Source organism: Rhopalosiphum padi, chromosome 2, assembly GCF_020882245.1.
Source record: "Rhopalosiphum padi isolate XX-2018 chromosome 2, ASM2088224v1, whole genome shotgun sequence".
Classification (NCBI taxonomy): domain Eukaryota; kingdom Metazoa; phylum Arthropoda; class Insecta; order Hemiptera; family Aphididae; genus Rhopalosiphum; species Rhopalosiphum padi.
In genome coordinates, this window is record NC_083598.1 from 78,131,502 (window position 1) to 78,146,192 (window position 14,691).

At 29.8% G+C, this 14,691-nt stretch overlaps 1 protein-coding gene across 2 annotated transcripts in view; it reads left to right on the forward strand.

The window, feature by feature from the left end:
* LOC132919660 (growth hormone secretagogue receptor type 1-like) overlaps window positions 1-14,691 on the forward strand; it is a 168,782-nt gene that overhangs the window by 144,159 nt on the left and 9,932 nt on the right. The window contains exon 4 of one of the 2 annotated variants that reach the window (XM_060981424.1): window positions 1,736-8,887. The exons of the other annotated variant lie outside the window; for it this stretch is intronic. Within the exon in view, the coding sequence (XP_060837407.1) occupies window positions 1,736-2,588 (853 nt within the window). The 3' untranslated portion in view covers window positions 2,589-8,887. Of the gene's footprint in view, window positions 1-1,735; window positions 8,888-14,691 lie in introns of those variants that run through there. 2 annotated transcript variants of the gene reach the window in all.

Below are 14,691 nucleotides of genomic sequence, written 5' to 3' on the forward strand. Positions count from 1 at the left end.
AAAATTTAATCTTGTCAATCCAATGAATTATATATTTTAATTTCTTGAGAATCAATGAAATTTGAAAATAAAAATAAATATTAAATGAGAAAAATTGCTGTATTATAATAAGATAAAGTTATGTGATTGTATACAATTCAAAATACAATAAATTTAACGTCAATTTGTCATGAAAAAATAAAACTAAATGACAGTTTTTTAAAATAATTCCGGACATATCACTTGTAGAAGTAGAACATATACGAATAATACTATCAAGCATTCTACGTCATTCGAAAAAGTATAAAATAGTTGTATTATTATTTATTGCAATCATGATTGTTCTACACTATAATATATCTATGATATTTTGTTTTTATAACGTAAAATCGAAAAATATCACGTTTTGCAGCTTTCGTACATATTTCACAAAAAAATAAATTAAAATCAAAAATTGTTTTTATCGGTTACATCACTTTTTTTTTGTAAAAACGTTGTCTTATTCAAATTTACGCCTGCAAAACTGTCTAGTCTTTTTCAACAGGTGAAACATCTTAAAATTTAAACATAAATAGTTATATATTTTATTCTGGTGAATCGTATGTACGAGGTGCATCACCACAGCTCTATTGTATATACCATATTTATTCAAATATTGATTTGACTGATAAATAAATAATATAAAATATTTTATAAATATTTGTAATTTGTATAAAAATGCGTAATGTGTTCAAGACACAGTATTAAAATTATAATGAATAATTCGTAAATCGCTTTTCTTTCTACTGTATGGTATTGGATTTCTTCAATGTGATATCTTCAGAATCAAGAAAAAATAATGATAATACATTTTACTATTATACTCATAATATTATTACAGTTCAAACATGATGTATTCAATTAATATTTAATATCACGATACAAATAAAAGTAGATACTGACTATATAGTGCTTTGCATATATTATATAGATATACAGTTATATGTATATAAATATATTATATATTATATTCAGATGATCATATTTTATATAATAAAAATCATTCGGGACGAACAATATTTTGTTTATACTCTTTAAAAAACAACTTTTAGTTAGTGTTTGTACGTTAGATAGTTAAAATATAGTTATTAGAATGGGTGGCGACCGTACTGGTTCATAATTATACTGTACGATGCGCCAATATGATATATCTCATACTTTTTTCATGGTTATTGCTCACAATTTATTGTTCGTTAGCACCCGATGATAGTTACATGAAAAAAATATATATTAGTATAATTTTTAACTATGATCTAAACATGTCAATGTTATAAAACTATAAACCATGTTGATTTGTATTCATGTAAGAGGTTTTTCATTCACTCACACCATATAATATACCTATATGATATTATGATAACACGATTGAAATGGAACTTTTATTCTAAAAACGGCATTAAAATATCCCATTTGAACTTTATCGCGACAAACGGTCATGGTTCTCAAAAACGTAACGATCCTGTTTTAAACGGGACGTTGGTCGCCTTATATATTATGCTTTATACTTACGTGACTTGTATTATACGATAAAAATATGTAAACTGAAATTATACTACTCACACGCTTAATATAATATATTATGTTATAATTGTTATTTTTGTTGTTGTTGTTGTTGTGTTTGTAATTGTCATTATTATGCTGTGGTCGTCCGATCATCAAAGAACGCACAATCGCATATTTTTGTTTTTTGTTTTTGTTTTTGTTCTTCTGTTCGCAGTCCGATCACGATGATCTCAGAATACACGCAAATGGACTACATCGACGGTACCAAGGTGCCGGTGTGCCTGACCAAGGCCAACACGTTCTGGCCGATAGCGTTCTTCGTGACCATCATCGGCGCGTTCTTCGTGATACCGCTTTTCGTGCTGGTCGTCCTGTACACGGTGATCGCGGCGCACCTGATGGCCGACCCGGGCACCAGCTGCACGGACAGCGCGTGCAACCAGCGCGCCCGCCGACAGGTGGTGCTCATGCTGGCCACCGTCGTGCTGTCGTTCTTCGTGTGCCTGCTCCCGTTCCGCGTGTTCACCATGTGGATCATACTGGTGCCGGAGCACACGTTCCTGGACCTGGGCCTCAAGCACTACTACATCATACTGTACGCGTCCCGGGTCATGGTCTACCTGAACTCGGCCGTCAATCCGATCCTGTACAACCTGATGTCGTCAAAGTTCCGGCGCGGCTTCTGCAAGCTCTGCCGGTCCCAGTGCGGCAGCGGTGGCGTCGACGACGGCTACGACAGCTACGACGACAGCAGCGCGGGCGGTTGCGGCGTCACCGGGTGCGGCGGGCGCAGGCGCAGGCGTCGCGGGCGCCGTCGGGACGTGTTCCGGCTCCGGCACACCGGCACGCTCACCACTACGCTGTCGAGGTCGTGTAGCGGACCGCAGACGCGCATCGCCGATGGCACCGCCGAATGCGGAAACGGCACGCGGAACGGTTCGGCCCGGCGGCATGTCGACGTCACCAGCACGGCCGCGGCAGTCGTCACCGCCCTGCTCGGCCGTCACCGCGGCGTCAAGACGCATCTGCAGGTCGACGACGACCATCTCAAAGAGAGTTTTGTATGACCACCGCCGGCGCCGACTGCTTTCCGCAAACTGCTATAATTTAATAATTCTTATTGGTTCTCAGATATTTTGTTGAGATTTATGTATATTTTTTTTAATCCCCTTAAACGTATTTTATAATATTGTTAACCATATAACTGCAGTGATTGTATCGCAATTATTATAGTTAATATATACGATTGTACCAACATTTGAGATAGTACCTATTGTGGGGTGACCCATCGACTTACGATGATAATAGTTGTAGACTGCCAGTCAAATTAAGTAGCCGTGACAACAGGTTTCTCGATTTATAAAAACGCGACATTACGATGATTAAGCGATACCCGTGAAATAGTTACAATAATGATAAATTATAATATTTACTTTGGTAAAACCTATCATACGAGTACTACGGGATAGAGTCTACAGTGTTTCTCGAACGAGTAAGCTCACTGGTGGGTCGCGATCCATCTCTGGTGAATCGATAAGCACCTTATTATTAAAAATAAATTTGTACAGTTATATTATAATTATTATAAACCAATAAAATATTGATCATTAATTAAAGTTTTTTCTGAGAAACTTTGACCACGATGTTTAAAAATATTGAGAAACACTGTAAAATTGTATTCACCCGTAGCGGTATGAATCGAGTTTTTCAGTTGGTAAGACATCATATCATTATTAGTTGATGGGTAACCAAACTATCTTAAATTCATTTTTTTTTTTTTAATTTATGTACTTATAATAATATGTTATTGTCGTTTTGGCCCGGCCGCTCGATAATCTCTCGTTCCGACTTCGAGTCGCATCTCTAGTCGAATTGTCGTTATCGTATTATTATTATTATTATTAAATAGGATTTAGTATTTTTAACTTTTACTCATTCATATTTGTTTAATTTTAAAAAGTTTATGACCCTACAAGGTTCAATGGACCGTTGCAGATTTCTTCAGATACCTACATAATATTATGTGAAGTGTGTATATGTGCAATATTAAAGTCGAAATCGTTACGAATTTACGAGTATAGGTACATAAATAGATACATAATAAAGCATTTTTGCGGTACTGTTAAAGTTTATTCAAACTTTCATCTAACAACGAAATAATAAAAGTGCAGAGCTTCGATTGAGGTGCTCATACGCCAGGAAAAACAGCAAACAGCAACAGTACAAGATAAAAATGTCTCGCCTCGTTTGAGTTCCTGCCGTAGACTTAAAAATGTTTATCACTATAGAATATTAATTAAACAGCAATTGGAAATTTTAATAATTCTAATTTCATAATATTTACATCGATTGCAGTCATGTGCATTTATTTTTTTTTATCAATTGAATAAATCAAGAATCGCACCTATAAGAAAAAGTTCCGTTCGTCGTGTTCAATTTAAGTCTTTTTTCAATCGTATTGTGTATATATATTGCCATCGTGTTTCAAACAGATTTTCATATCTAAATAAATGATATTTATTTATTGTTATTGACCGTAAAAATATTACACATTACTTTTATAATCAATAATTATTGTAATATTCTCGACTATTGGCGGTAAGCCCCTATTTGTACACGTCAAGTTTTCCCTCAAAAGCAGAAAACACTTTTTCATATCAATAATATTATAATATTATTATTATCATCATACGTACAGTATTTAATAATGCAGTCGATAATAAAATATACCGCCGTGCGCAGCCTTCAAACTCTTTTGCTATCAGTTTTAGATTTTTTTCTAATATTTGATATTTCTTAACCTACATTTTTTATTTATCATGCAAGTACGACACAATCGCCCGCCTTATAATTTATATATATATATATTAAGTCTACGGATAGTAGTAACTGCTGCTACAACCATAAACTTTTTCACCACTTTCGAGCTTCAAATACGGATAGATTAAATAAAATAATAACAATAGTAACAAGTAAAAATAACAACAACCACAATAATAAAACATATAAGTACGAAACGGAATTTTATATTATTACTCCGGTGTTAAATTTCTCGTATAATAAACAATTTTGTTTTTATACATTTTTTATTGGATATAAATAATATTTTGTAATATATTATTATTACAATACGAATAGGTACACTGACTAATTGTTAATAACATAATATAAATTTACCAATTAGTGGCCCCCTCTTCTAGGCTTAACCCATTCAATAGTATTTCAAACCTACACCCCACACCTACAAAAATTGATGATACTTTTTTTTTATAAATAAATGTTAATAAAAAGCACTATGTAATATTTTTTTAATAATATTTACCACTAAGTAAATATTTTGACTAGAAATAAATCGTTCTTATTTTCTACGAAGTGCTAGCTTGAACAAAATACTGACTAAATAAACCTGAAGAACTTGTGCCCGTAGCATAATCCGTTTAAATTCAATAAAAACAATAAATCATTATGGGTATACGAAAAAACATTTCTGAGAAAAGGAGACGGAATATTTAACATAAATCGCTTATCAAATAAAACTGTGCGCATGGATTTTCAATATTTTCAAATCAGTGCTCGGGGATATATTGTATTACATTTTCAAACCTTAGGTATTTATCAAACAAAATGTTATATACGCTTTAAATACAAACTAATTTATCAATTTTTGAAATTTTGAATAATTGCTAAATAATTTACTATCTACTAAATAATTTAGTTACATTATCTATGATGGCAATTTTATAACGGCAGATGGCAAATCTACGAAAGCAATAAAAATGTTCTTAGTTTATTAGAATTCCAAATGTTGTACATTATGATCTTTGGTAGTTTAATAATAGTCTAACTATGATAATAAAATAAAAGTATCTATCTACAAGTTTTTTCTTTTTCTTTCGTTTCTCAACACATTATCAATCATAATATTTTTATTACAACGACAAGTTGAAATAATATCGATATTTATCTACTTTAATATAAAATTATTCTAATTACTATTCCATTTAATCATATTAAGTTCGCGAACGCGTACGACGATCATTGATGGTTGTACAATATTTTATATTTTGACTATTTCGATAACGACTAAAGACGATATTAGACTATTTGAGCATACACGGAGTCGTCACGTCATTCAAGACATAGATGTCCAAAAGTGAAACGTGACTTCAACAAATTTAAATAAACCAAAATATTTTTTCAGTAACTTACTCTCTTTTTCTAATATCCATACATAGAGATTCGTTAAGCATGCTCATCCTTTTTTATATACTTATTACTTAAATACTTTATACATTTATTCAGATTCTGATTTTTAAATTTAAATTATACTTAAAAATCATATACTTTTAATTAACAACTTAGATTTTTTACAAAGTTTAAAGAAAATCGTAAAGTGATATAAACCTATTCGACCAAATGAGAACTAGGTATCCTCTGTTTTTGGCGCTACTAGACATTCTTTGAATGGTATGAAAAACCGAATATTGGATACATAGAAATAACAAAAATTAAAGTTTTAATAAATGCATTATTTGGGGTGAGCATGCCTGAGTAAATCACCCTGTTTATCGTAAAAACCCACTGAACCGTCAACTACCGTTGCTAATTCAACACTAAATTGATGCCCATATAATATTATAATCTCGATTGACTTCTGTCTTAAAAAGGTTACAATAATTGTATTTCTTCAACTAAAATCGCATTTCAACAATTCAATTAAAAGTTCGTACATACGTATTACGTATATAGGTATATTGTATATTATATTATGTAGCAGCAATATATAAATGAAATATATTACGCACGTTGTTATTTTGTTGTTTGCTACCGTCAAATGCATGTAAATTATTAAATTATAATGAAACGCGTGATGCCGTTTTGTCTTCACGCGTTTTAATTATTTATTTCACTTATATTACGTGGTTTATACCTGTCCGCATAAATAGTCAAAAAAAACGCCCACCTCGTTTGAAAAACACGCACCGCGCTCATAAAATAGTATTATAATATTATAATAAAACTATTATAATATACTCGTACTATGGTACTGCACCCTAAACTTTCAAGTGTTCAATTGAAAAGCGTACCTTAAACGCATTAAGCCACAAATCATGTATTTTATACAATAGATAGTGTATATATGTATAGCACATAATACACACGTATTTTCCACGCGTAGTTATTATTTTATCACGAGTGTAATATTCGCCATCGAGTCACATCTTCCTGTCAATCACTGAAATAGGAATATTATGCGACGGTCACATTTCGTTAGTCCATTTGACATTCCTATACAGCTAAATAATAAATGATGTACATATAATATATTATGAAATAAGTGCACGACGACTGGTCCTCTACACACATGTTATACAGTTATAAGACGTACGTTTGTTGATTTTATACTATTTATTTTATTTGTCTCAGCGTGTGATTTCTGAAAGGGCAACAAATCTCCGACAAGCTTATTACTAGGGCCCAGATTTAAATGCCCTAAAAACTATCATAATAATAATGCTCATAAAAAATTACCAATATTTTTTTATAGACCTGAAACTACGAAGCGATAGGAAAACGGCGATTTAAGTTTAATTTTCGGTTTTTTAATAATCTTTATCTTATTATCATAAACTAACAAAAAAACTGAATTTATACACGCGCTATAAATAAACAGCATACTGAAAATAAATTCACTCGCAATGCATCTCCAACTGAACAATTAGTTATAAATTTGTTTAAGCCCTTGTAAGACACCATCGATAATCGCTGGAGATAAAGATGTTACCGTATTTATATAGAGAACGATTTACAATTGGTTCAAATTATAAATACCTTAAAAATGTTGAACCAAATATTATGAAAACAATATTTCGATGTATGTACTAAAAATTCAAAAATGGCCCTAAAATGTTTAAAAAGATTCCCTTAAAACAAAAAAAACCATAAAAAAAATGCAAATTAAAAGTTTCACCTTTATCTATTTCATGAAACGAATTATGTACTTGGAATACATAGTCCTAGAATATCCAAAAAATAATTCACTCTACATATAAATCTGATCTTTACTTATTTCTATATTGATGAGGTAACATTTCGACGTATTAAGACAAGTATTAAGTATTGTTATTACGCGTAGTCGTTCAATCAACAAAATTATTAACACCGAAATCGCCGTTAGTTTTTCATTTCTATAATATTATTTTATTATAAATCATAGGCTTAAAAAAAGTAGGGCGTTTGAGAAATAAAATCGCAGTATAATATCGTGTACAGCGTTGTAAAAAAAATAAATTACCCGTCGACTTTTTTTGGAAATACTTTATGAAAAAAAAACACGAATCGCGTTTGAAGATATTTATAGGTGTAGCGGATTGGAAGATTGATGATTCCAAAGGATACGTTTTGTAAGCGAATCAATAATAATTTTTTATGTGCATTTTTCGATTTCTTTGATGTCGGCTGTGGAGTCCAATTTAAACCGATAGAACAACGGCCTAATTTGATTGAGAATTTTGTTTTTCAAATATTATAAAACTTTCAATCGTAGTTCCCGGCTTGATTTTAATTTAAAGCTACAATCGCACGACCATCAAAGATCATTTTATATCATACAGGCGTACGTCATTGATCAAGTAGGTATTATTGTTATTAAAATGTATTATATATTATTATCGATCCATCGAAAAACGCGATATTAATAACTCGACTAGTCACTAAGCAAGTCTATTATTTATAATTATTATTATTATTATTATTATTATTATTTATTGTACTTAAATATTACAATATAATACACGCATTTACGATATGTTATTGATTAGTGATTACCTATTGTGTATTATACCGCCGTCGCCCACCGTTTACACCGATAATATTATTATTTATATATCTACTATTAATTTTTATTTTTTACCTAACGCACTGTTACAATATTATTATTGTAAATACTTAGTATTATAAATTTATTGTATTATATTTTAGTTATATATAAGAATGACTATTTTTTTTTGTATACAATTTTTGTGCACAATATAATAATATATTTTACCTATTAGAATTTATAACTATACTGTTAGGTATATATATATTGTTTTATATTGTTTATTATCCGATACTAGACCGATACGTATTGTTTACTATACACAAATTGACAAAAAGTATAAAAGTTATGTTTAATATCATATATTACTTATATTATTGTGTATGTTCGTAATTGTTTTATGCTGTCACATTATTTATTTATACGTCATTATTATTATATTATTATATTATATTATGCAAGTGCCTATATTATATACTATATCCGTGCCACACGTTTACCGCATCTGAAATTAAAATAAATCAAAATTATTATAATATTATTATACATACGATCTATATACACTATATATTCTATCTTTATCATACATATACATAATATGTAAAAAAAAAATATGCTGTTTTCCTTTTCTATTTATATATAATATGTCGGCCAGAATCACAAATCAACAAGTGCGTGAGGTTCTTACCACGCTAAAATATGGTAATAACTTCTAAACATCGTTATAATAACGAATACTAGCTTACTAGCTAATGATTAGTGACGTAACTATATCAAAGGGTTGAAATTTAAAGAACCCCTCTTTTGAAAATAAACCCTAGTCACGCCACTGCTGCTGATACCATATCAAAGATGATACATAGTCGACTTCTATCGGAGACTCTAAGTATAAGGGAAAAACAAAAAATTCGAGTTGACCATGTTAAGTGTCATGGCGTTTGATGAAAAATTGTTTATAGGTATTCAATATATCATATTTGAGGTTTGAGTAACCTGCGATAATCGGCCGTATTATGGTGTACCTATAAGAATGATTTTTGATGATTATTATGAATAATTATGATGTATGGATTATGATAATAACTATTATTTGTTGCATTGCATACCTACCTCGTATTATAATATTATATCTGTTATCTTAATATTTAGTACGTCATGAAAAAACTGATTTTATAAGGATTCATAATTATATAGAATGACAGCTTGTGCTGGCGCGAAATCTGAAGGAAATATTTTCGAAGAATTGACTATATTTATATAATGTATTTATAGATCGATTCACAAACAATGAAAAATGTATAGGACGTATATATATTATAGATAAATTTACGAAACGTCTAATACGGTCGCTTCAGCGACCCTTATGGATAATGCCTTATAATATGTGAATATCTGCCCAAGTCCTACCGACATCTATTTAATATTAATTCGGCGACAGGCAATTGCAGCGTTTATTAGATCAACTAAATTTGCATTGCATATACATAATATTATGTAGTATTTTGTAGTATAACACGCATTTATTGCATTTACCCACATTTTATACCTACTTAGTACTTACATTTTACATGCAATATATATTTTGTAAATGTAATATAATATACTGGAATAGAGAATGAGAGCGTGTTTAATCTCTCTGTACTATGTATTATAATATTATAGTATTATATAGCTCAACGCAACGAAGAGTCTAAGGCCGACGAAGGAATCTAAAAAAAAAAATACGTATAAAACGGTAGTATTTGATTATTATTAATTTTTTTTTTATTAATTATTTATTTACGTCTTATATTAGCACTGTCATAACATAATATAGGCTTTTTTTTATTATTCGAATAAAATGACTAGCGGCTTTGGCTAGAATATACTTGTGTACCTACATATATTCTGCGGCGCTTTCGCCATGCGATCTATGTTATTGTCATATTATTACATAATATTTATCATAATATTATATTGATTTTCTAACAGTGGCGGATTTAGGATTTTTTCGCGGGTCAGAAAGGGGTAGGGAGGTTCAATTTTTTATGAACATGTAATATATTATGTTATTAAACATTTTAACAAAATACAGAATTCGAATTCCTAGACGTGCCTGCGATATTTTTTTTTAAAGCACGAATGGGATATTATTATATTAACTTCACTCCCGTAACCCCTTCCATAGATCCGTCACTGTTGTCTAAGCTTATTATATATTTTTACTATAAAACAATGATTATACTTAGCCTATGTGAATGTATTGTATGCGTTACGCCAAACTAATACTATTTTGACGTGCATGTCATCATCTATTGTTATTATTGTGTAAAAATATTTAATATCACAAATATATCCGCAACGGAATTATCACCAACTATAATGTAATATACGTTTAACGCCTATTATTATAATATGTAACATACACCCTACACACGTGTGAACCGTATCGATTTTTAAACGACCATAGTGATTTAAATAAATTTACAATTTACGTATTGTTTTATTAACAGAAACATATTATTATCACATGTGCGTAAAATTATAATATTGGCCGACGGTCGGAAAAATCGGTACGTGAGTCGCACGCGCCTCGTCTGCTGGCGGTCTGTTGTATTATACATTTTTTGTGTTTTATCATCACGGCCGACTGAAACACGTTCTTCTCTATTTCTTTCTTTCACGTTTTAAGGTTACAAATATTTCTTATTTCAAGTCTATTATATTAAAAGCTATGCCTTTATAATAATATATATGTAATATAAAATATTATGTGTTCGTTTATAAGTTTATACATTATTATATTTCATGGCAGCTGATCGTACTATTGTGGCTTGGGCAAGCTTTAATTATTATTATTATATAGGTAGTGCGTCATAATTACGAGCGAATGAAATATTACAAAAGCGACACGATTAAGAATCATATTGTTACTATTATTATTATTATTATTATTATTATTATTACTACAAAAATTTACAATATTATAATATGCACGTAAATTGCATTATTATTTTTTCGTAGCCTGTATATAATATACATATAGACGCTTTTGTATATGTTGTTATTTATTATTTTATTATATATTTTTTTATTTTATTTTTTGTATACGTAAAATGGGCAATGACTCATTGGTTTTCTGGAGGCGATCGCTTAGCGCTGCTCATTGCGCTGATGCGGTTCTCATATTGTTTTATTAATACGGGCTTCGCGTTTTATAATATGTATCATTATATGACATTAAGACATAATATTATTATGTCTGCAGTATATTAAATGATAATAAATCGTGGTTCATGATATTGGTATAATAATAATAATGATGATGATAATAATAATAATATTAATAATATAATCGATTGCGTTTTCTATATATTATTACGATTATATAATAAATAACTATACGTAACGAGTATATAAATTATTATACATAATTTATTATGATAATATTATATTATATGCGAAAAAAATCTATTGCTAAATTTGCAGGCCCTAACAATATACATCGATATTGTTTTTGTTTTCGTGTAAGAAACTGCATTTAATATATATAAATAAGTGCAGCTCTCATGTTTAATATAATATTGTGTGATGTGTATTCGTCTTTTGTACAGTTTTCGTGACGTCCATATCATTTCAGACATTTACATGAGTTTCACAATTAAAATGTTTATAATAACGCAAATAGACAAAAATACTTTTTACGTATAAAAAATATATATATTCCTATTTATGTATATATAATATATATGTATGACGCGGTCCCGTATTCACATTATCCTTTCTACCTGGTAGATTAATAACCAAATAGGTGGTATTACCACGGGTTAACAGAAACCAAAAAATAGTATTGTAGAAATTCATTAAGACCTAGAGTAGTAGTTTCATATATATATATATATATGTTTTTAGTTGAACGTATGTGCATATAAAATATTGAGAGTGGCTTCTACAGTTATCATTTTTATCAAGTATAATATACTTGTATGAATAGGAGGAGAGGAATTGGGAAATTAAACAGTATACTTACTTTTCGAAATAATTAATAAACATATTTACATATATTAGATTAGATTAAACAAATCTTTTTCTAGTTTTTTTTACTATTGTATACTAAAACTATTTTTATGACTCCCATGGCCAATGATTATTATGTACAATAAATACTGGCTCGCTGAAACATTTAATTTCTCGGTATCCTAAAGATCCAGTCGAACCCTGAGTTCTCTGTTTATGCATATCGAAGTCGATACGATAATAGATAACCTACTTAGAGTACAAGCCACAATATGTTCACAACCGTGTCATATATTTATATGTATATATAAATAGTATAACTTACTGTCGTAGTATACTCGTATTGCTAAAACTGCCTTTCATATGTGATCAAACGGTTTTGGGTTCTTATCGCTTGTTGTCGTTATAATATTATATTATTAAGAAAATCTATTTTATACATTTAATTTCTCCATTTACATACATGTATAATATTAATACTTTTTTGTTATGTTTTACAAAGAAGCTCCGGGAGATTGCCACAGCAGGTACTTTTAAAGTACATAATAATATAGTTATTATGTATAATGTTCACATTTTCAGTCAGACAATTTGACGTCTCTCGATCAGCTTATTTTAACGTATGGCATACAATAAAATAATAAATTATTATCGTATGGCGGCGGCTGTCACTCGGAGCTTATAGATTGCCTACAACAATATTGTGCTGCAATATTAATCTTATAATAAACATAATACATACCAATTGTCGCGCTCGTTTATGACGTTGCTCAGTCTCCTGATATGTAAGTGAGGCCTTAACCGTTAAGTGAAAAATTCTAAAGGGAAATGTACATTTTTAAAATTATATAATCAACTCGTGGAATTTAAAAGGGTGCCGTATACGAACAAAATATACATTTTAAGTATTATATATTTATAATTTGTTGCAATTGGGTTATTCTTTTGTGTTTGACGCAATCGATGTATGGATTTTTAATAAATTTCAAATGAAAATAAACATTAAAAACAAATACACTGTGTATTACTGGTGGTATTGACGTATCGACTTTCATGACTTTTTCTCGATAGTTTTTTACATCTAAAAATTCTCTACATCACACAGAAATGTAATATCATATATATTATTACTATTATATACTTCTATATTTCGTAGTTACGTCAAAATCTTTTGTACATAAAGTAGAAAGAAGCCTATACATTTTTGTTTCGCTCCAGGCCTCAAATTACATAAATCAAGAGCTGATCATCTACCCGTGAAGATTCATACTCGTACGAAATTGTGCCCGTTGGTGACGATAAAACATATAGCTTGCGCAATACGCTGCTTTATAATATTATATGTAATATTGACCCCGCCAAATATTATTAAGTTTTACGCGAGCGAGATTGGTATGTATTATTGTTGTCTGCAGCTCCAGATATATATATATATATATATATATATTACTACTTATTATATTATACATATGCACAACAAGTCCATACTCTCGTTCTTCAATACATTTTATATATTATAGAGAGTGTATACTTAAATGTGTTTCCTACTATATAAAATATTTCTGAAATATAAATTTTTTTAAATTTGCCTTTTTGTTATGATCATGAGCATTATAACTTGAATTTTGTTTAAACGGCAATAACGCGTGTTTTCAACACTAGATTTGGATAGATTGATTTTTTTTTAAGCCGATTTTCCTTTTAATTTTGGACTATGGCACTGGAACCAAAATTGATAAAAATTACGAATTTAAGTTTCAGTTTATAATATAAATTATTAAATGTTTCAACAATCTTCCTTGGTTTACCAAATTTCACAAATTTTTAACTTAACTTTATCCACTTGTTGTAATTTAGTCAATTATAGTTTAGATCCACAGAATTTCGTTTTTTTCAAATTTTATATCAGAAATACATTTTTTTCGTTAAAAATTCAAGTTGTATGGTACATGCGCAGAATAAATGGTCTAAAATTTTCAAAAATAGACTAAAAATGTGTATTTCAGTATTTCTTATTTTTTAGCTCACCTCTTCCCAGAAAACTCCATTTAAATAATATGTAACTATAAGCATAAGAGGTATTTAGCGTTCATTTTAAAAGGAAACACATTGTATACTATGTCGAACGATTTATTTAACGCACTACAATACTCTATTTGTTTGATTGTACTTTATTTGTTTATATTTTAAAATCTAATAAATATGTGATTACTTATACATTATTGTTATCTCACCAAATCACCAATCAATAATACCATATAAATCGTACTCTTCCCGAACGAATAGTCATTGCATTCTGCGATATTCTTCATTTCTAAACTTAGAATGTTTAGGAAAACCAAGTATTGGTTCCA